The 22539-nt window shown below is 38.7% G+C and overlaps 2 protein-coding genes across 4 annotated transcripts in view; both read left to right on the top strand.

Annotated features, from left to right (window-relative positions):
• The first annotated feature begins 1347 nt into the window (after positions 1 to 1347).
• Positions 1348 to 20404, top strand: lhx6a (LIM homeobox 6a). 2 transcript variants are annotated; one of them, XM_086053445.1, is made up of 9 exons: positions 1348 to 1585; positions 2182 to 2244; positions 3113 to 3295; positions 4488 to 4609; positions 15977 to 16194; positions 18142 to 18242; positions 19207 to 19302; positions 19399 to 19573; positions 20055 to 20404. In XM_086053445.1, exons 1-9 carry the CDS (start codon positions 1517 to 1519, stop codon positions 20132 to 20134), a joined length of 1107 nt encoding a protein of 368 aa, XP_085909571.1. In that variant the 5' UTR covers positions 1348 to 1516; the 3' UTR covers positions 20135 to 20404. The 2 variants fall into 2 exon arrangements, with proteins under 2 accessions (XP_085909571.1, XP_085909570.1); XM_086053444.1 differs by having other exon boundaries at positions 15974 to 16194.
• Positions 20405 to 22339: 1935 nt separating this feature from the next.
• The window catches only part of LOC147135389 (keratin, type I cytoskeletal 18), a 62034-nt gene continuing 61834 nt past the window's right edge, over positions 22340 to 22539 (top strand). For both annotated transcript variants that reach the window (XM_086053007.1, XM_086053006.1), the window contains exon 1: positions 22340 to 22529. The gene's annotated coding sequence lies outside the window, so the exon portion shown is untranslated. The remainder of the gene's footprint in view (positions 22530 to 22539) is intronic.

The raw sequence follows: 22539 nt of genomic DNA, 5'->3' as shown, positions 1-22539 counted from the left end.
TTTCCACTCGATTTGGGAGAGTATGCATGATGATGTTTCCCCCACGTTGTTTTTTTAAGATGAAATTTAATTTCATCAACAGAATTTGATGTGTTGTAGGTTTGTACATTTTAGGGTAATATTCTCTTTTTTGTATTTCATGGGGTACGTTTTAGGACTACAGCATAAAAACACAAATCAGGTTATAATCTCATTAGACCCATAACATCAACCATGTAAAAAAAAAAAATAATAGAACCATCACAACGCATTTATCTGGTCCATTTATTTTTCGAGTGGGATTTTTAAAATGTTATAGCCAAGGTTGCTGCACAATTATCTTTTTGGTTTGATTATGATAATTTCTCCATGAAACATATTTTTATTTTCCTGTTGGAAGAAACGCGCCAGCCATATATTGCAAACTGTTTTATTTCGGTAAACGTTCCTGCAAGTCAAAGCTTTATTAATACGCACTCAGGGATGTTCATATAAAATTACATAAAAGAGCGCGTTAATTTGTTACACGTTTAACGACCAACCAAATCCTTACTGGTTTGCAACAAAAAGCCCTTTTACGCCTTTTGTGCCTTAAATTGATGGCAATCATCCTAATTTCTGTTCCTAAATTAAATTTCACTCACCAGTAAGCCTGTTGATTTTGAAAATAGCTATCGATTCCAGTATGTGTATTTTGGGGAACAATTTAAACGTGTGTGGACTCATATTTGCGTCGTTTTCGTTCGCTTTATTGCAAATATTGTCATTTATCACGGATGTTGCAAAAAATGACATTTACATTTTGTTGTATATTCTGAATTGTCTCTGGTCCAACATGCTTGTGATAATTTGGCAGTTGTTAAAAATATCTTACGTCCGACTCAAACCAAACATTGTAATTACGACGTTTACGTGTTTTGATTTAATTCGAACAGGCGACTGTATATTTATTGCTTTTAATGCCGTGTCTTGTTTTAAGCAATAGACAAGCAAATATGTTTTTTTTTTTTTTTACATTTGTCGCAATCTCCAATGGCATATTAATGAGAAACTCTCTTGGTCTTTTTTTCTGCATTTAATCCATATGCAAATGTGCACGCGTCCACCCTCCTCTTTTCCCCCAAAGAGAGGCAGGCCACGCCGCAGAACTTTCTTCTTTACAGCCTCCACCTCTCCTCTGCACTTTGGAAAGCGTCTGCGTGGAGGAATCAGACGCTGTGTGCAAGTTGCACTTCCTGTAAAGTCACAACTCTATCCTACCAGTGAGGGAAGAGATACAGTGCTGAAGGGGAGGGTGTGCATCTGCGCACATGCATGTCTTTCTAAGAGGTTACTAGACAAGCGCAGTTTTGCTTCGCCACACAAGAGGAGCATCGGGAGAAACGACGTCCTTAAAGCCGGGAAAGGAACTATCAAAAAAAAAAAAAAAAAAGCGGGGAGCAGCTTGAGCATCGGATGGTCGAAGCTCAGCTGGCCGCCCATCGACGACTTGTCCCAGGTTTGACTGCTGCCGCTGCTCGCTGTGAGGCTCCGGGGGATGTACTGGAAAAATGAAGTTTTGTCCCCTCTCTCAGAGGGAAACACGATTCTGTCCACCACCAAGCAGGTAAGGCTAGTCTTTTTGCGTGTTTGAGTTTTTGTCTTTATTGTCTTTATTTTTCTGTTTTGCATCATGCACAGCGGTGCTTTTTGGAGGTCTGGTGTTTATTATATATTTATGATATTTCACAAACAGGTCAACACCCGTGAAAAAAATAAAATAAAAAAAGAATAGGATTTTAATTACAAGCATTTAAGTGATTGGAGTGGCGGCGGGGGGCAGTGGCGAAATCACATTTGCAACTCTTTGCGTGACCCGCTGCTTGCCTACTGATCGACACATGAAATAGACACTTGTGAAACCTCTTATCCGCCACCTATTTGTAATTACAGGTAGTTTACCCCCTCGACAGCCCCGCTGCCCCCTCCTCCCCTCATCTCCACGCGTATTCTGGATTGCAAGGGAAAACGCTATTATTCCCCAAAGCCAATTTGGATTGCTTCATTTAAAGGTGTCTTTTTGTTACCAAAGGGGGTGGGGGTGGGTTGCTTGGTGGGGTTATTAACGCAAGTGTATAAAGCCGATCATCCACACGTGGTTGATTTATCGCACGGAGCATGAGCGGTGGAAAGGTATACATGAAGATGTTGGTTTGGCTGTAGGTGATCTGCAGTGAGCGTCAGAGTGCTGCAGGCTGCAGCGTGGACTCCAAACAGACGCAAATGGTAAGTAAGACACCTTTTATCTTTTACTGTCTTTGAAAAGGGGATACACGGGCAAATGTTTTTACAGTCATGGTGCGCTGAAATTTGTTTTGAACAATGACGAAAATCACGGTGTTCGGAAAGTCACTTGTGTTAAAAGACAATATCGGACAATACGAATGAAATCTGCAATATAAAATTATATGATTGGCAAAGCATAGGGTGACTTTCCCAACAGCATAACGCAAACATTTTTATTATTAGAGCATTTGCATGTGAGATAGTTTGGAGGTTTATTTATTCATTTATATTTTTATAGTTAAGTAGGGCACTTGGTTATATACTTCCACGGGCCAAATGGACCACAAGCTATGGTGTTTTCAGGATTTAATAAATGACAATAATATCTAATTCAAATACTACAAAATGCATAGTAATAATAATAGTAATAATAATAGTAGTAATAATAATAATAATAATAATAATAATAATAATAATAATAATAATTGAATTAAACAATAAAACAAAAATATCCGACTAGATAGTACTACATAAGAATGACATGAGAATAATATCGTAAAATGATAATACAAACAAAATAAGGTGGGTGGTAATACATACTAATTTATAAAACAAATAATAAAATGTTTGTGTTTTGGCGTTTACTCATTTTTGTCCCTAATTAAATGGGGGGAGGGCGGGGGCAGGATTCACAACCCCTGTTTCCATATGTTTTGATTAATTTTGTTCACGTGACCCAGATGACCGAAAAGCTAAAGCTAGATGGAAAGGCGCCTGTGTGTGCGTGTACGTCTGCGCTTGTGTGTGACACTCGGTTTTGATTCGTGGGTGTCCCCTACTCCCACCCGCACCCCCTCTCTCCACGCAGTCTCAGTCGGACGCGGAGTCCCAGCGGTCGAACATGGAGCGGGAGGACACACGCTCGTCCCCGAGCACGCCGTCCACGCCCTCCGTGTGCTCGCCCACCTCCACCGCCAGCTCGGTACCCTCCACCGGGAAGAACGTGTGCGCCAGCTGCGGCCTGGAGATCCTGGACAGATACCTACTCAAGGTGAGCGTCGTCCAGACGTTCATGTTATGAGTGGAGTCGTATTTTCTTGCGTTGGAGGCCTGGACGCTGAACGTCAGAACGAAAACTACAAACATGGCGACCATTTCGCAAATGGGAAAATGGAGCTAATTAGACATTTGGTCGTTTTGCTCATCGTGGCATTTTAACATGGATAGCCGAGGAGAGATTTGGAGAAATTAGTTACAAGATAATTTTGGTGGGCCTTTTTAAAGCCTGTTAAAACGGTCTGTTATGTGTCTTGTTTCTTCTCCCTGTCTAAACAATTTTTACTCGTGGTAAACTGTGGCTACAGAAATCAAATGTGATGAGAAGTAACAATCGAATACTGTAACATTTCAGTCAATTTAAAACTACATTGGATTCACTTTATAAACCATATACACTGACAACAAAATAAGTATAAACTATTGGGAGTTATAATCAGTATGATAACTGACATTTACATAAGATTTTAAATATTTCAAAAGGGCTGTGTGGTTGAATCGTGTTGTTAAATTGTATCCATCAAGATTATTTTGAAATAAAACAATTATTTATGCTAATACACGTTTTCAAACTGCAGCCATGAATTTAATCCGATCGCATTACTATTTGTAAAGTTATTTCCTGCACAACAGAATATACATCATGCCTGCTGTACTTTTTGAAAATAGTATTATGCCAGATATAACGTGATTTTATACCATTTGGAGCTTGAAATAAATCCTCACGTATTTAAAAATGTTGCCAGCTATTTTTTTAAATGAAAAATATTATTTCTCACGTTATATTTTGCTCTGATCCAGATAAAATACATACATACGTACATACATTTAATTATTTTGTTATTATATATAGCATAATGCCTGGTCTTCCTTTATGTAAATGTTAGATGAGAATATGATTTCCCAAACAGGTTCGATAATAATAAATCATATTTAGACCAAACGATTAACCATTTACAAATGATGTGAACGAAAAATACAAAATGGTGTCCACAGCTTTATTTGAATATTCAAAATGGAGTTGAATTCAATCGCTCTGTTATCGCACCGATAGACTTAATCTAAAACTATATCGATTATAACATAATTCATAATAATATATGATGATGATATATATTTACGTGTGTGTTCGTGTGTGCGCGCGCATGTGCGTGTGTGTGTGTGTGTGCGCGCGTGTGCACGCGCAGGTGAACAACCTGATCTGGCACGTGCGCTGCCTGGAATGTTCGGTGTGCCGGACGTCGTTACGTCAACACAGTAGCTGCTACATCAAAAACAAGGAGATCTTCTGTAAAATGGATTATTTCAGGTAGGGTAAGTTTACTATGTGACTTTATTTGCAAAACACTCTCCTCTCCTCTCTCCAAAATCTGTCATCAAACACTCACACACGCTTTAATTGCTGGTTTCCTATATTTGAGAAGCTATGAAAACAGAAAATCACATTGCGTGAAACTCTTCGGTTTGAGTTCCTTTTTTTATAGTAATTATAATACTACAGTATATGTACTGTATACTGTATATGTCCTGTATATATATGTGTGTGTATTTTGTTGTACTTAATCCTGTACTATTTTTGTTGCTTTAATTTTCATATTTACTTGTTCATTACTGAATATTAGCAGCATAGTTGTAAATGAACAATGAATAATATATTTTAATTTTTTTGTATTTATTTTGTTTGAAAAATCGTTAATTTGAATAAAACGTGTAAAAAAAATATGAAAATATTATTGTAATTACTATGACTATTTACTAGTATATTTCTATCTACGAGTAATACTAAAATACACCACAAAAAAAACCAATGAACTTGATTATATTTGTAGATCTAACCTCATTTCTTGAGTATGTTGCAGGCAGATGTAGTTGTAAAATATAAATAATAAAAAAGGGGGTAATGATAAAACGCTGCAATATGATTTAGCAACCTCCTAAAACAAGGTGGAAATAATGACTTCAAGACAACATTGCAGAGTCAGGAAAACAAAGATTGTTTTCTTGTTTACATGGGTTTTGCTTCATTCTGCAATCACACTGAAAGCAAGAAACACAAATGAAAGCCAGGCCACAGCTGTTGCCAGCTTTTAGCACTGCGGTCAACAAGTGACTTTTGTCAAATAACATAACTACATTAAATACAATAATAAATGTCTCTACGTCTCCTACTACCACGAAATATATAAATATGTTTGTGCTTTTCTTTTCCTTGCATAAAATCATGAAGGATGCAGAAACCGCCCAAATGCATGTATGATGCAATCATAGTCAGGGTCAAACACAGGGTGTTGTCACTTCTTCATCTTGGAGGAGGATGAGGTGGCGGATGAGTGCTTCCAATTGTGAGAGCTGTGATTTCCACTGTTTGCCACAGACAGTTACATCACATGTTTTAGCACATGTGATGTGTTACATTTAAGGTGTAGAGCTGGAAAGTGTGTGCAAGTTTTATGTGCGCATGTGCATTGGACATGCAGCATTGGCAGAAAACATAAGGTCGGGAGCCAAAATGGTGGCCGTGAAGGACTTTTTATTGGGTGGAGAAAAATGGTTTACGATGTTTTATTGATCATAAAGAAGGCTCACAATTTCTTGACAAATGGGTTTTCCCATGCATGTTTGTTGTGGGATATTTATGTCTGTTGTTATTAGTTTATGCTGAGGTGATGGCATTTACACCAGTTAGTGCAGTGATTTTCAAAGTACCACCATCATAACCAACATTCAGTAGTGTCACCAGCTATTTAAAAAAAAATAGACAGAGGTTTTATTCCTAAAAGGTAGATTTAATATTATTGTGAGCCATTCTAACATTATGCACAGTTTGAACATTAACACTGTTTTTAAATATTGGAAAATAAAAGTATGTACTTAAGTATTGATTCCATTGAAATTGATTCCACAAATAATTATATGAAAACTTTACCGAAATAAAAGTGTGAAAACAAAAAGTTCTTATAGACTAAATGCAAATGTATTATATACTAAAAAGTTAAACACAACGGAAAGTGATTCTTTCGTGAACCGCACTTTGAGAATCATTGTTTTAGTGTGTTTGTGTTTTGACCAGAAAATCCTGGCGAAAGGACACAAATGTCAGTGTGTGATCGAAACCTGACACAAAACCACGACTGAGGTTTATAATCACCAGCAATTAGTCGTCCTCCACCCCAGACCTCCAGACCAGCAATTAGACCGCCCCGAGTGCCTGGTCAGCACCTTTTTTTATGATCTGAATGTGATTCTTATGCCAAACTAACAGACACGTTCGCCCTTCAATACACACGGCCCACTATGTGTAAAGAAATGCACACATGTACTGTATATCACCTCGCTTGACACAGCCACACAAACACACCCCATGGTCTCTGTTTATTTATGCATGTCCAGCAGCTGTCAATCATTTTCTTTTTATTATTTTCACAACACACATTTCTGTTTGCTCTGCCTGGTTCGTGCTAATACTCGAGCTGACCTCTTTCCGTTTAAACGCTCCCTCACCAGTCACCTCTTGCTCCCCAAAACTTCTCCCCGGACTGTGAGGCATTATTAAATATGTAAAATAGGACGTTAAGTGTATGCGAGCGCCTTCCAGCCAAAGAAGTAGTCAGGAAAGGTACAAATGGCTGTCACATGGTGAGCTGTTATGCCATCATCATCAATGAACTGTAGAGTAAATCCTTTAACTCAATTATTGGCAGCTTGGCAGTGACTATAAAGTTTTTTTTCTGATCGGGGCCATTACAGTTTATATCAAGTCCTTTGAGGGTCATGAAATAAATAATAATAATTCGGCTATGGACGATCATTTCTGGGTTACATTTTTTAAAAAAAATAACAATTCCTTCTTTAGTTGTTTTTAGAATTGCACGGTTGGCCAGTCAAATTTTCTGACAGACCTTATGTGCCCCACCAAGTGTCAGAGCAGCACAGTAATCTGATTTGGTCATTGAAATAGCATCTTTCGAGTGTGTAATGGTATCTTGTTAAATTCAGTATTCAGAAATATGAACACACGCCACTTTGGAGCCACACACTTAACTCCAAGGCTAAGAAACCATATTTGGTTACTTGAGTGGGACAGCATGTCTCACCACGCAGTTGCTCCCAGCCAATTAACTAATAAACAAAATGGCTAACGTCTAATAAATCGCCGGCGTCGGGTCAAAACCTTGTACTTCCAAAATAGTCACTTTTCAGGAGACCCCTAAACTGGCAAGTTTGTTCAACCATTAGCATTGCACCGTGAAAGAGAGCATGCCATTTTCAATACTTTAGATTGGTCAATAATGTGGAAAAATAACAACTAAGGGTGTGGAATGACCAATACTATAGATTTTAGAAAATTTGAAATTCACCAAAATGTGACTTATGCGGTTTCGGCCCGATGCCAGCGAAATAAAAATCAAATGTATAAATAAAATGGGTTAAAAAAAATTAAAGTAACTCATGCTGATTTGTAACTTGCTTGGATCTAATATAATTTAACCTAACATATCGTCGCTGTCATGTGAAAAAAATTTTTTTTTTTCATTTTCTTATTTTTATATGAATGGTGTTTCCGCGTTACAGACATCGCATTAATGTGAAAATTAAAAAAAATGTTTTTCACAGGACAGCGATGATATAATATAATATAATATAATATAATATAATATAATATAATATAATATAATATAATATAATATAATATAATATAGCAATATCGCCTAAATTCTGATTCTTTCTTTCTTATGACAGAAATGTTGATGTTTGACAATAGCTGAAGGTCGCCACTCATTTGCATAATTATATGGTTAAATTGATCATTTCTTTGAAAATCGCTCTGAATATCAGCAATGAAAATAGAAGTGTGATGATGGTCACTGCTGTAAAAATAAAAATCCAATCTGGTTTTTTTTGTATTTTTTGGTGAAATTTAACTTTAATCATTGGTGAGGTGTTCAGATTCATTTGGACCACTTCCAAAACCTCTGGAGATGTTTCCTCATCTCTGTCACTCCCTCATCTGGCTTTGGACTGACAGCTGCTTTAATGGGACGTAATAGCAGGAAATCAGAGTGTGTTTCTTTCGATGCGTGTGTGCATGTTTTGGTGCGATAGGTGGAGTAAGTTGGTGTGTGTGTTGGGTAGTGCAGGACAGAGCCTTTTCTGTGCCACTCAAACCTATATTTCAGGCCTTGGGAGCATACACACACATACATAGGCACACGCGCACACACGCACACACACACACACACACACACACACACACACACACACACACACACACACACACGCAGGAAGTCTCATGCTGTTCCAATCAGGAGCACATCGGGGTGCTCGTACTGTAGCCTGAGTGAGCTTTGTTAAGTGAAAAGTGTGCATGCGTGTGGCTGAATTGTCGCAGTAATTAATCATCAACCCACCTCTGGTTAGGTGATTGGGTTTCCATAGCAACCAGCCGCATGCAGAATTGCACGTTTTTCTTTTAAAGGACGGGATTAATCAAAAATGATAATAAGGCATCTGCGATTAAAAAAAACTCAATTATTTGACACTTCCTGCGTCAATGCTGGATATTGTGCATGATTCAGATGATTATTTAAAGGTATTCTTCCTTTGTAGACTTAATGCAAAACCACATGCTACAAGTCTAATGTGATCAATCTAACAGAGATTATTATAGGGTGCTAAAGTTGAATTTGGGCGATTCCGAACCATTCTCGATTCCGTTTTTTTTTTTTTTTTTGTGGGGTGGATGAGGTGGGGTATTTGTTTCATTAACTTTTCTACTGTATACTACTGTAAAATACAATACAATAATGCATCTTATACCATGCTACTTAACACCCATTAATGGGCAAGCCAAGTGTGCAAATAAAAAGAAAAACTTGTGCTCGATGTGGGCATCAAACATTTTTCATTTCATTTGTATACTTACCCGATTCGGAACGCAGTGCGGTCTGTATCACTTCAAACAAACACTCTAACAATTCTACCGCATGTAAACGGAGGTGTTTAATCATACTAGACGTGCAACCTCCTTTGCACGAGATCCTTTTTTTACGTGTTGCACTGACCAGCTTGGTCTTTTTTTATGAAGTGCAGCCACTTGTGACCTGTGTCGAACATCCATAATTATCACACCCCGCGAGCATTATCCTGTCATCTTCGTTGCTGTCTGTGTGTTGTTGGTGTGGTGTGATCTGTTTAGATACACTATAATAGTTTGGCCCGGATACCCTTTTGCATTTGATATGGTCCATTGACCCTAACATGTTGAATGGCCGGGCACTGCGAAACAGTTAGTTCCGTGAATGCCTACGTGAAATAAAACCTAGAGCATGGATGGACTATATGCACGCAACACTTCCGCATTCGATGTCATAAGGCACCGAAGCTTCCGGGGCAGGGTAGACGCTATTGCTGTTGATGTGATGTAACTCTCGCCTAAGTCGCCGAAATGCTTAACCTACTCAACAAGAAAGGGAGCGCTCCTTTGTTTAACACTAGTACCACCCGGATTCTAAAACTACTTAGATCTCCTAGTGCCATTTTTTTTCTTTGATGGGAAAGTCTAAAATGTTGAACGTACGTGTAAAAAACCTATAATGTGGCTTAGTGTTATCAAGCTACGACTGATCACCACCAAAATACCGTGACGATTGCTTAATTTTCAGAGATTGAAGTGGGCATAAGTGGAGATGTCCATGTGAATTTTGATGGCAATTGGTCGTAGCTTTCTAACATGATAAGCCACGTAGGTTTTTTTCACAAGAAGGGTTTTCGACCAACCCATTTTGACGGTTTGTGCTTTGGAAAAGCCGTCATCGCCTAAAATGATTATTACTCGCTGTTTGAGTAGCTATTAAAGGTATTTGATTTATCAAAAGTCTGTTCTGAGTACATTTGAATGTAAATTATGTACTTGTACAGTTCATTAATTAAGTCCTGTCATTCCCCCTCTGAAGCAGACGGGTGTGGGTGTCGCCCTAGCTCCTCTTCACTGGAGGGAAGCTGCTCTTGCTCGGACTCGCTGTCTAAATCATCCGTAGACTCAGCATTGTGAACATTTTGAAACAGATCTAATGCTTCCTCTACCGTAAAACATTTTTTTTATTGCCCATGGTGACTTCTCAAAAATCAATGCTGCTGCTGAAAAGTGGAATAAGGACTCAAATATTTGTATCATTTTTAATACAACAAAATGGCAGCATGAGAATAATATTCATACAGACACAGATAACGTTGAAAGGCCAAGAACATCGGTAATCTATGCACACAGAGTAAATATCAAAACTGTAACCCCGGAAAATGTCCAGACTCTAGTTTTTGAGCAGCTTAAGAAAAAATAAAAAAATCATCAATATTGTAATATTTATAACATTGATATAGCAGGTTAAATGTGTCTATTTTTAAAAATATATTTTATGTAATCTTTTTTTATGATTTAATTTAATCATTCCATTCAGTGACATCACGTTTTTTTTCTTTTTTTTCTCTTTTCTTTTATAGTGAGGCATGTGGCGTCCATTTTGACATATTTATTCATTTTACTGCATCGTACTGTACTTGATGCTTGATAAAGTGTTTTAACACTAATCCAAATACAACCCTGGGAGCTGAATGAGTTAAAAAAATGGGGGTTTGTGGAGATGAAGATAGAGGAGGTGCGATCCTTGAAATGAGTGATGATATGCTGCACTCCCTGGGTTTTGTCTACAGAGTATAGAGCTGACAAGCTGTCATGCTAGATTAGTAGCTGAGTCCCGGTTTTGCTTTTTACTCTATAGCAAAGGGGTATGGTACAATACGCCAATACAGTACAATATAAACCACACAGTCCATTTGTCTCCAGAATGACTTTACTGGAATATATCAGTAACAACTTGAGCAAAGCTCAGTATATTCCCCAAGTCACCACAACAGGCTTGTTATCATGACCTTGAATGGTGGAATTCATATAGATAGTTTTACTATTGGATTGTCAAATACAGGGTTGTAAGTTTAAGTATGGTATGTGATCTATCATGGTACACTATCAAAACACAACTGCAATATCATATATTTATAAGGTTCACGTCCAGCTAGGACATGATTCGACTTTTTAATTTGTTGCGTATTGTCTGTATTTATTTACATATTGTATACTCTCAACATACAGTATTTGTGAAGCTGGTTTTATTTTACAGGTCCAGGTGTCCAATTCACACAAATGTATTTTTCAAGTGACCCATATCTAATATCCTCAGGGGTCACATAGTTCTCACAATAATTATCAACATTTTTTTTTTAATTAAAATAAGAAGCAAAAAAAAAACCCCAATATACAATACGTCATTGTAATTCTATAAATGTACAAGTGTTTACAAATTTGTATTTGTCAGGTCTGCGGGTGCGGCACGGTGGTCGACTGGTTAGCACGTCCGCCTCACAGTTCAGAGGTCGTGGGTTCGATCCCGGCTCCGGCCTCCCTGTGTGGAGTTTGCATGTTCTCCCCGTGCCTGCGTGGGTTTTCTCCGGGCACTCCGGTTTCCTCCCACATTCCAAAAACATGCATGGTAAGTTGATTGGATACTCTAAATTGCCCCTAGGTGTGATTGTGAGTGCGGATGTTTGTCTCTGTGTGCCCTGCGATTGGCTGGCAACCAGTTCAGGGTGTCCCCCGCCTACTGCCCAAAGACAGCTGGGATAGGCTCCAGCACGCCCCGCGACCCTTGTAAGGAGAAGCGGTACAGATAATGGATGGATGGAGGTCTGCGGGTTTGGTGGCCCCTTGCCTTAATTTACTAAATGTTTATGCCCAAAATGCAGATAAACAACTACACAACCATCAACTTAATGCCCCAAACACACTAGAATACACAGTATGCACATAATCAATCATAGTCAATAATATAAAGAATAAAAAATAATAAAATAATACATGTTTTTGATTTAGTCAGACTAACCTCAACATTATTCCCTTGGCCGTTTTGAAATTACATGGGCGTGTTTTTACTCCCCATGGATGTGTTATTTAGTAGATATGTGCATGTATACAGTATGTGCACGATGGTTTTTGGCATTTACACTGCATTCACATTGGAAGATAACGGATTCAGGTGTTTTTTTCCCCTTTACACTGCTAGGACCTATATTAAAAAGATCCCACAGCAGTTTTGTCGTCACAAATTTCAAATCTTTAATTGTTATATTATATGCCATGTGCAAGTGGAGTGTTCTATCTAGTCTCTAGCCACATAAATTGTGATGGATCTATTTTCTACAGTGCTTGACAAACACTCACGTTTACACCTACGGACAATTTAGTCTTCACTTATATCAATTCTTGAATTGTTATATATGCCTCATATTGCAAAAATGTCATGATATTCCCACATCTGGGTAAGTGACAGTACAACCTTCAGGCATGCCATGGTTGCCTATAAATAGACTAGTTGAATATAGCTGCGTGTATGTATGGATGGAGCACCAAAAAGAGGAGGAGAACACGCTTGTGAGGATTCAGGGCACAACAGTGGGCTTTCATCCCAGACAGAGTGGACTTGAGTGGGCTGGTTCTCTGCCAAAACCCACTCAAGTGGCGGCTCTTGTACTTCCCCCACTGCAGATCGCCCGCACCACCCATCTCTAATTCACCCTTTTCCTTCACTTTGCTTTTGTCTCTTCACGTCTCACGAACCGTCGTAGCTTTTCTGGATTTTTCCCTGCTTTTTGTGTCCTTTGCTCCTTGCGTTTTATTATCTGTAGTAGTAGTAGTAGTGGATATTATGAGCAATGATTTTTGTGTTCCCCCTGCAAAAGCTTTATGTCATGTTGCCATTGTAGTCTTTTTTTTTTTTTATCTTGGGTGGTGAAGTCAGATCTGCAAATAGGGGTTGAACGACTTTCATCACAGTAAAGCGAGCTCCACCGGTTTCATGTAGACATATTTACATGCACATGTATAGAAACAAATAAAAACAAATGATTAAAAATACAACTCACCATTCCGACGAATATAGTGGTTGTAATTAGTGGGAGCCCTACACATGTTTCTCTTCAACAAGCCGGATGGTCTCATATTGTGTTACAAAGCATAGCATGTTGTAAGGCGGCACATCGTGGCCAGGCTCCAAAAATTTCAGAATGGGTCTGTTTCAGTCTTTCTATTTTACTTGTGCTTTTACTGTCTCACAGTTTTAATCCGACAAAAGTGTTGTGATGTTAGTTGTTGCTTGTTGCGATATGAATAGTTCTCATTATCGCACAATCGTTGCTTACGTACTTTTGGATATAACATTTTGGTAACAAAGAAGGAACTTCACTTCGTGCATCCAGTCAGATTTCGCTTGTAGGACTATTGTAGGACTAGCTACAAACGGCGTAGCCAAAGCTAGCAAGACTGCATTGCACATTCTAATATTAAACTTGATCAGAGGGTTAAAAATAAAATCATTCTTTACATACCATAACTCTCTGGCTTTACCTGGTGGACAACACATTTTTGTAGGGTTCCCCTAGTTTTGTTGTGCCTTGTATGTGCCCACCACTGATAGCATGTTGCTTGAGTTGAGTCAGTCCATGGGCTATGGAAAAAGTGCGCCGGCAAACAGTGCAGCGCGCTTGATAGATATTTTCTTGCACTTTTTCGACCCGTGCGTTTTCTGCGTTCCAGTCCTCTGTATTTTTGCAACTGTTTCATTTTTTTTTAGTCATAGTGTTGCCGACGGTCGCATTGCTGCTCGAAGGTGTGTCGCGTCACTGTCATTCACGCTGCTTTGTTGTCTTCCGCTATCTTCTTTGGGAAGAAACATTACCTCGACTAATAAGATAAGCGGATTCTGAATCGTCATACTCGTGTTTGAATGTGCTGTCAGCTCATTGGTCACAGAGCAGAGGGGAGGTATGAGGACCGTTACCGTAAGTTGTCATATAAAGTGAACTGTTCACTAATTCCATCGACATTTACGAATTATTTTCTGACTCTCGCGATATTACGGGCCAAAATGCGTCCCTTTACAACTCAACGTGGGACGCGTACTTATATTTTCAATACGGGACAATTCCGATTATCAAGGGACGGTTGGCAACCCCATCCGTGATTTACTTCTTTGTGGACTCTCACACCCATGCAGACAAATGTAGGCAAGTCAAAAGTCCTCTGTTAACCCTATCATGCAAAGTGGTCACTACAGTGGACAGCTATTTAAAAGTTGCTTTCGCCTATATTAATTAAACTAAAAAATATATTTAGATTTTAAATGATAACATTAAATCATAATTAATGCATGAAAGGGTTAACAATATTTTTTAAAATTTAGATTAATTAATATAGGCGAAAGCAACTTTAAAATAGCTGTGCATGAAATGGTTAATTAGCTGATTGGCAAGATGCTAAAAATACATGTGGTTAGTCGACTTCAAGCTTTAAACATCACTGCGGAGAAGTAGACATGTTGACTAGTCACCCAATCAGTTCAACCCCTATTGGCAACACACAGTATCTGGACAAAAATATTTATAGACTTGGCTTTCAAGAAGCGGACACTGGGGAAAACATGTCGGTGGGAAGTTCTTGTACGATTGGCAGGTAGCTTGCGATCGGTCCTGGATGTACAAGGTTTAAAGTTTTATCTTTATTAATCTCCCTTATGAGAAATTTGTATTGGAGCAAGGGACAGCTGCCTACATGAATACAAGCAATTATCCATCAACATAACATATAAACACCTCACCCACATTTCAGTAGTGCAAGAACACCTCAAACGTGCATCCTCAGGGCACATGACACCCTATCTGTTTTATGTTAATGAAATTGATTGAGTATTAATATCTGTATGTAACGATGATAAAAATCTGCGTACCCCGCGTTAACGTCATTAAACCTACAAGAGTGGGGTCTGCTCTGCCTCCATCACCACAGTGTTTGTCTCATTCTGTCCTCAAACACATTTACCACCATGTGCACGGTTCCAATAAGCAGCACGTGTTTATTTCAAATATTAACGCCTCATTTCAGCCACGTCTGTCGTTAATCATTTGTTGTCCTCGCAACGTTTACGTTCACTTTCCAAAACCCTCATCCGCTGGCCTCGTCACCCTCAACCCTCCCTACCCCACCCCCTATATACCGATCCTTCCTGTATAATGGCGCCTGACCTCACTGTTGCTATCAGTTACAGCCACGACACGGAGTGATGTCATACACTTCTTTTTTTTCCCCCCATCTTCAGCTCTGGAAAACTGCCATAGTGTGTGTTCCTGTGAGTGTGTGTCTCCATTTTATTCTTATTGTGCAGTACACGTTCTTAACAACAAATTCGTTTTAAACAATAAATAATGGGAAACTAATGGCAAGCAAGTATTTACGTATATTAGGATTCAATTTATGTTATGAATTTTTTGGGGGTGGGATGCTTGTAATTTCAGTTAAAAGTGAAGAAAATTTGCAAGATTTTCTGCATAAATGAAAAAAACAAATCTATTTAGCAAGAAACACAAAGTACACACATTCGATTTGCTTTATTGGGCCTCATAAAATGATGTGACAGGTTGGAAATAAAACCCCAGGCTTTGACTTTGAAAATTGTAAGTTACCAAAAAAAAATCATGTGGCCCTAATCAGGACAAGCGCTATACCAAATGGATGTATTTACGTAATTATGTTTCCTGTGCCTCAGCGGTTCTCTTCTTCTGTCCCTCACAGTAGGTTTGGTACTAAGTGCGCCCGCTGCGGGCGTCAGATCTACGCCAGCGACTGGGTGCGGCGCGCCAGAGGCAACGCGTACCACTTGGCGTGCTTCGCGTGCTACTCGTGCAAGAGGCAACTGTCCACGGGGGAGGAGTTCGGCTTGGTGGAGGAAAAGGTGCTGTGCAGGATCCACTACGACACCATGGTGGAGAACCTCAAGCGGGCGGCGGAGAGCGGTGAGTGGGTTCAGTTCTCGGGCTGGTTCTTTTTGTTGGATGATCACAATTCATAAGAATTCAGTTTAATTTCTGTCCTTCTGTCTTTTTCCAATTAAAAAAGGACAGTGGGAGCACATGTTTGACTAGCTGTAATGCTCCCTAGCTAGAAAAAAAATGTCAGATAACTCTTACATAACAAAATAAATAATAACCTATGGTTAAATGCAGTAGAAATTAGGTCTGATAATGATAATAATGTGTTGATATTGAGTAGTATTAATTATGTAATTGGGCACATATCACTATTGAAAGTAAAGTAGTGCTATTCACTCAAACTATTCCATGTGGAAGACTGAGCACAAACACGCTTGGCTTGCTTCATTGAGAAGAGGTGGGAGGGATCGGGTGGATCAAATCTATTTTGAGGCAAAAGGGGGAGGTATATTGTATTTTTGTTGATAAAATATCATGTTTTTACCGAGTACTGTACGGTTTTCACGCTTCGATAGCTTGTTAAAAAAGAACATACTGCAAATAAAATCTTAACTCATTCACTGCAATCGACGAATTTTCTTGTCTTTTCACAGTCCAGCCATTCAATCCCAGTAATTTATTTATATATTTTGGAATTTTTTTTAAACGTTAGGTTAAAAGAGGGTCTGAAAACGTCTGGCAGTGAATGAGTTAATATCTGTCAAATGTTAGGAGTGTTTGGATTTACTTTTGGGGTGCTGAAGCACCTACAAAAATGGGCTAGAAATGCCTGTAGAACTGACATTGTTTTCTATTCAAAGGTGCTTTTATGGTTTATAAAAGTGCTACTTGCATATAAAAATGGGAGGAAAAAATATTGTTAAAAAGACCTCTGTAAAATACTTCCTGTCATGGTATGAAAAGAACTGAAGCTGTGGCTACTCTGGGTATACAGTACAGGGAGGAAAATCTCCCCTGACCTCAACCCTATTAAGAACTCGTGAAGCATCTTTAGAAGGGCATGTTAACATGTGAAAACATTTAATGTTAACGGGTAGAAAAAAAAGAGCGCTATGTAATTTAGAGTTCTTTTTAAACCACTGTGTTATATTCATATAAGTACACTAAACTGCTACTACTACTACTTCCATTACTACTACTTCTACTACTAATAAAAATAATATAGTGTGAATGCTTTTAGTATCAGTTATTTTCACTGCATTTTGAGTTCTTGAAATCACTGTTATGGGTTTTGGAGGGGGCCAACTGGTTAGCACGTCCACCTCACGGATCAGATGTCATGGGTTCGATCCCGGCTCCGGCCTCCCTGTGTGGAGTTTGCATGTTCTCCCCGTGCCTGCGTGGGTTTTCTCCGGGAACACTGGTTTCCTCCCACATTCCAAAAACATGCATGGTAGGTTGATTGGACACTCTAAAAATTGCCCCTAGGTGTGATTGTGAGTGTGTATGTTTGTTTGTCTCTGTGTGCCCTGCAATTGGCTGGCAACCAATTCAGGGTGTCCCCCGCCTACTGCCCAAAGACAGCTGGGATAGCCTCCAGCACGCCCGCCACCCTTGTGAGGATAAGCGGTATAGATAATGGATGGATGGAGGGTTTTGGAGGATCGGATCCTTCAGATCCTGAGTACAGGTTTCGTTACCATGGCGACATGATTGTTTACGGGGGCATGGAACGAAGCGAGCAGCTAATAACTGTTACCATTTTACACTTTATATTTCTATTTTTCTATACATTTAGCGACATTTTGGGGGAATTAAAGTGATGAGTGGCAAATAAATGGTGTTGCACAATGCCACAGCACATACATTAACATTATAATAACACAATAAAAAACGTCACAAGCTGAAAATAGCATCAGCAATGTTGTGAAAGCGTAATCATTCTGATTTATAAACCTTTTGGGAAAGGGAAACATTTTGATTGATTTGAATTGACTGAAAACTAATCATATGCTTATTGTACTTTTTCAGGCAATGGTATCACATTAGAGGGAGCGGTTCCAACGGAACAAGACAATCAGCCCAAACCGGCCAAAAGAGCACGGACGTCTTTCACTGCGGAACAGCTACAGGTGATACAAATAGGACTCCTTCTACTATTATTAATATTATTAAAGCCCAATGTGGAATAATTGTACTCTAACAAGAAAACAACTTGGATGGTCCAATGTCTTGTAATAAGGAGAATAGTGTCAAGAAGTCACCTACTACCTCAGGCAAAGTATGGCCTGGGGGGCCACATACGGCCCGCTTCTTTCTGTAACCCGGCCCATCGATTATATAAAATTTGCTGCATTCGTTTCACCGATTTATTCTAATCAAATAAAATATTTTTTTTCATTGTTATTGTTTTATTTATTTACGTCATTAGATAAATGATAAAGATAAATAGATAAAATGTAATACATTTGTGCATAAGATAACAAGTTTGGTATGATGAACAATTGGATAAGCATTTACAGTATATTATTTTATTTAATTGGTTATTAGCTACGCTTTCATTGACTGTTACGAATGATATTAACTGCGAGAATTAACTATTACACTTTTTGAATCAGAGATGCAAGTAAACTTTTCGAGATTAGATTCAGAATCTGCCTTTGTTTTTTATGTGGAACATCAGGTTTTAATAATAATTAAAATAATAGTAATAATAATGAGAAGTAATACAGAAAAATATGTTTCATAATATTTATGAATTAACGGTTGAATTCAGCAACAGGTGGATTTTTTTTGGAACGTCACATTTATAAATTACAACGCGTGGTCAAATCCTTATTGCACAAGCTTTTCTAGGTACAATAAAAAAAAACAAGAATATCTTTTAAACCTGATGTGGTAGAAAAAAAGGTAAATACATTTTTTAAATTTGTGTCAAAAATACATTTTGGGACACATAAAGCCATCGCTGATTAAAATGTACTGTTGAGTGTTATTACTTTACTTACTTTTTTTCCAACCTTTTACACAGACATTTTACGTGTCATGGAATTTTGCTTTAGTGCTACTTTAAACTGACACGTCATTTCTGTGCAGATCATGCAGGCCCAGTTTGCCCAGGACAACAACCCAGATGCTCAAACATTACAAAAACTTGCTGACATGACGGGTCTCAGCAGGCGAGTTATTCAGGTAAGTACATATTGTGTATGACTGTCCGAGTCATCAGCAATATCCTCCATTTGTGGACGCACGATACATCATATGCGCTTGCATCACTCTTCATAGGTGTGGTTTCAAAACTGCAGAGCAAGACACAAAAAGCACACGCCCCAGCATAGCGGAGGCCCCCAGGGTCACCCTCAGTCTAGGATACCCTCGTCCTTGCCCGATGACCTTCACTACTCCCCCTTCGGCAGCCCCGACCGGGCACGTATGGTCGCCCTACACGGATACATTGACAGTACGTCTTTTAGCATTTTTGCTTGCAATTTCCAAATAAAATTATATGAATGAATTAAGATACAAAAAAATATTATTAATGTTATTTCATAGTAATAAAGAATGAACAATTAATAAAAATCTAAAACAAACTAAATAATACTTACTTAACTCTGCTTGCAAATACAATTCTTTATTCATGTATTATTATTAAATTGATACAAGTTAAAAAAAATTGTTATACTTAATTTTATGCAAAACTGTTACAACCATGAACTCAATCTCAATTGACTTGAAGTTAGAAATCTAATAAAAATAAATGATGAGTAATTTTAAAAATGATTGCAATAACATTTCTGATACAGCAATATTTGATGTAATGCAGTTGATTCTTAACTTAGATTGTAATTATAAAATAAATAAATAAATAAATAAATAAAACACTTCTTTGCATGCATAATAAACAAATTTACAGTAGTTTTGTGTGTGTTTGTGTTGTTCAGGTCACCCTTTCTCCGTGTTGACCTCCCAGAGTCTCCCCCATCAGGCCATGTCGTTGCCCCAGCTGCCCCTCAGCCGCTAGCACACTGCCACTATTCCGACCCCACAAACCTCTGCGCCCCGAAACTTGACCTCCAATCACTGACGCCCACGTGGCAACCGTAAGGTCAAGCTGGATTCGGCTCAGAGGAACGAGAGAAACACCTTTAAGTACTCCTAAGGACTATTCCGCCTCATGTATGATGTCATTGATACGCACATCGTACAGCAGGAATCGTTCCGACTTGGGAGGAGTTTGGAAGGGTGGAAGTGACTCAAGCAGAAGGACTGAAGCCTCTGGAGGGCTACAATTGAATGGAGCGGGTGGGAGGGGGGTTTGTCACAGGGGCTCAGTGGTGGGGCTCAAACTGTGTTCAGCAAGACCTTGGAAGACCACCAAAATGAAATTCGCTCACTCTAAATAATGACACAAGAAAACGTTGGCAAGAAAACCCTGTTGTGTTGGAAGACCTCATTTCCAATTGCCGATTATGTCAATGGTTTCAATGCCTAAAAATGAAGGATGACTACAAAGTACAAAGTCGGAGAATTTTGTCAATTTCAGGTTTCTTTAAATAGACTTCGTACTGGTCAAACTAATCATTCCTAAAAAAAAAAAAAAAAAAAAAAAAAAAGATGAAATAAAATAATGCCTGTGTTTGCTTGGAGTGAAACAGTATTGGTACAAAACTGACAAAAATGGAACCTACTAGTAAGATGTGACTTTTTCTGCGTGTGTGTGTGTGTGTGTGTGTGTGTGTGGGTGTGTGTGTGGGTGCGTGTTGGGAAAGGTCTGTGCATCATGTACTTAAGTGCCACGGCCATCGTGTAAAGAAGCGGATCCAACGTGAACCTCAACGTCCTTGTATTTATTGAGATGAAAAAAATCCCTGTAAAGCACTTTTTGTTTGACTTTTGTAAAATAAAATGAAAAAACAACAACAATGAAACGAAAACACAAAAGTTTATTTGATAGACTGTGCATCATCAATGTTTTGTGTAAACAAATGCAATAAAATAGAATGTGATGGCTTTTGTGGTCATTCTCTATGACTTGTATGACTACGAGTGGCTAGCAAACAAAATCAGACACAAACCTAAAATTAAATCATCTGTCTTTTTTTTTCATCATGGAGCATTTTTGCATTAATCCAATATTTTGGCAGACTAGCATAGACACAAAAAAACTATCTATTAGAACCACAACTCACCATTACACTGAATGTAATTGTTGTAATTAGAGGTTAGCCTTGCCTTGTTTCTCTTCAAGGAGCTGATCTTGGGGTAATGGGAGGCACACGAAATGTGTTACTTGCATCCGGACTTCTCTGTAATTTTATTTGGTTGCTGTTACTGCAAAAAAAAATCCAGACTCAAAAAGATAGGCTATTGGAAATGGAAGAAAGGTAAACACAACCTCCCACTCCCCATGCACAGCAGTTGTGCCGTGGTATGGTGTGCTTTTATATATTAAAGGTGACAATAATATTAATAATAATGCATTCAATTGATTAATCTACAGTGATTCAGAGGGTTCATTGCATGCTGATATTTATGAATGATATCTGACATCCACCACATTTATCAGCGGGGCGTAGAATCTGCCTGCACGTGGATCAAATCCACCAAAATCACGTTACACCTCCTGCACCACAACTTAGACCTGCTTTCACCTGGTCTAAAGTCTAGTCTTCTTTCTTTCACCAAATTGTCAGGTGTGCCGGGGGGGGGGGGGGGGGGGGTTCGGGGGCTGTAATTGAAAATGCCCTTTGTCGGCCAGAACGCCAAGTGATTGTGCAACATGGTCTGCCACATTTCCAAACATGATAAACTATACTTGCCCCGACACGAAAATTAAGATGCGCCAATTTTTGCGCTGAGCGAAAATGCGCCTCCACCGATAGGCTGGCAACCATCCCCTCTGTACCTTGCCACTCAAACCCAGAACATGTGCCAAGAACAACAACCAGTTTTTCATTTATGTCTATAGGGCACAAAAGCTCTTATTGAATTCTGCCTAGCAACAAGTGACCAATTAAAATTATGACTTGTTGTAACCTATTTGGAACATGGACTGCTTTTCTACAACTGTAAAGATACTCATAGTGGTTATTTACAATATTGTTGTTATTATCAGTAAAAAAATAAAATAAAAATAAAAATAAAATTACAAATAGAAGTAGCTTTTCTTCAAAAATAGTACTATGGCAGTCTCCAAAAAACACGTCCCATTAAATGCATCATTCCTTAAATGGACTACATACATGCTAACAATGAAGGAGTGCGAGATAGACACCTGCGTGTACAATACTCAACACAGACAAGATTCATTCCAAGAGGAGATTGTGGCCAGAGAGAAAACGAAGCCTTGCAGCAAAGTGTGGACTGTGGAGTGTAATACTGTAGCAGCAACCAGAGCTAATAGGCACAGCTACAATGTAAGCTAAC

The sequence above is a fragment of the Filicampus tigris genome, chromosome 15 (genome assembly GCF_054856515.1).
Source record: "Filicampus tigris isolate MCC_2025a chromosome 15, RoL_Ftig_1.0, whole genome shotgun sequence".
NCBI lineage: Eukaryota > Metazoa > Chordata > Actinopteri > Syngnathiformes > Syngnathidae > Filicampus > Filicampus tigris.
This window is presented reverse-complemented; position numbering and strand designations above follow the sequence as displayed.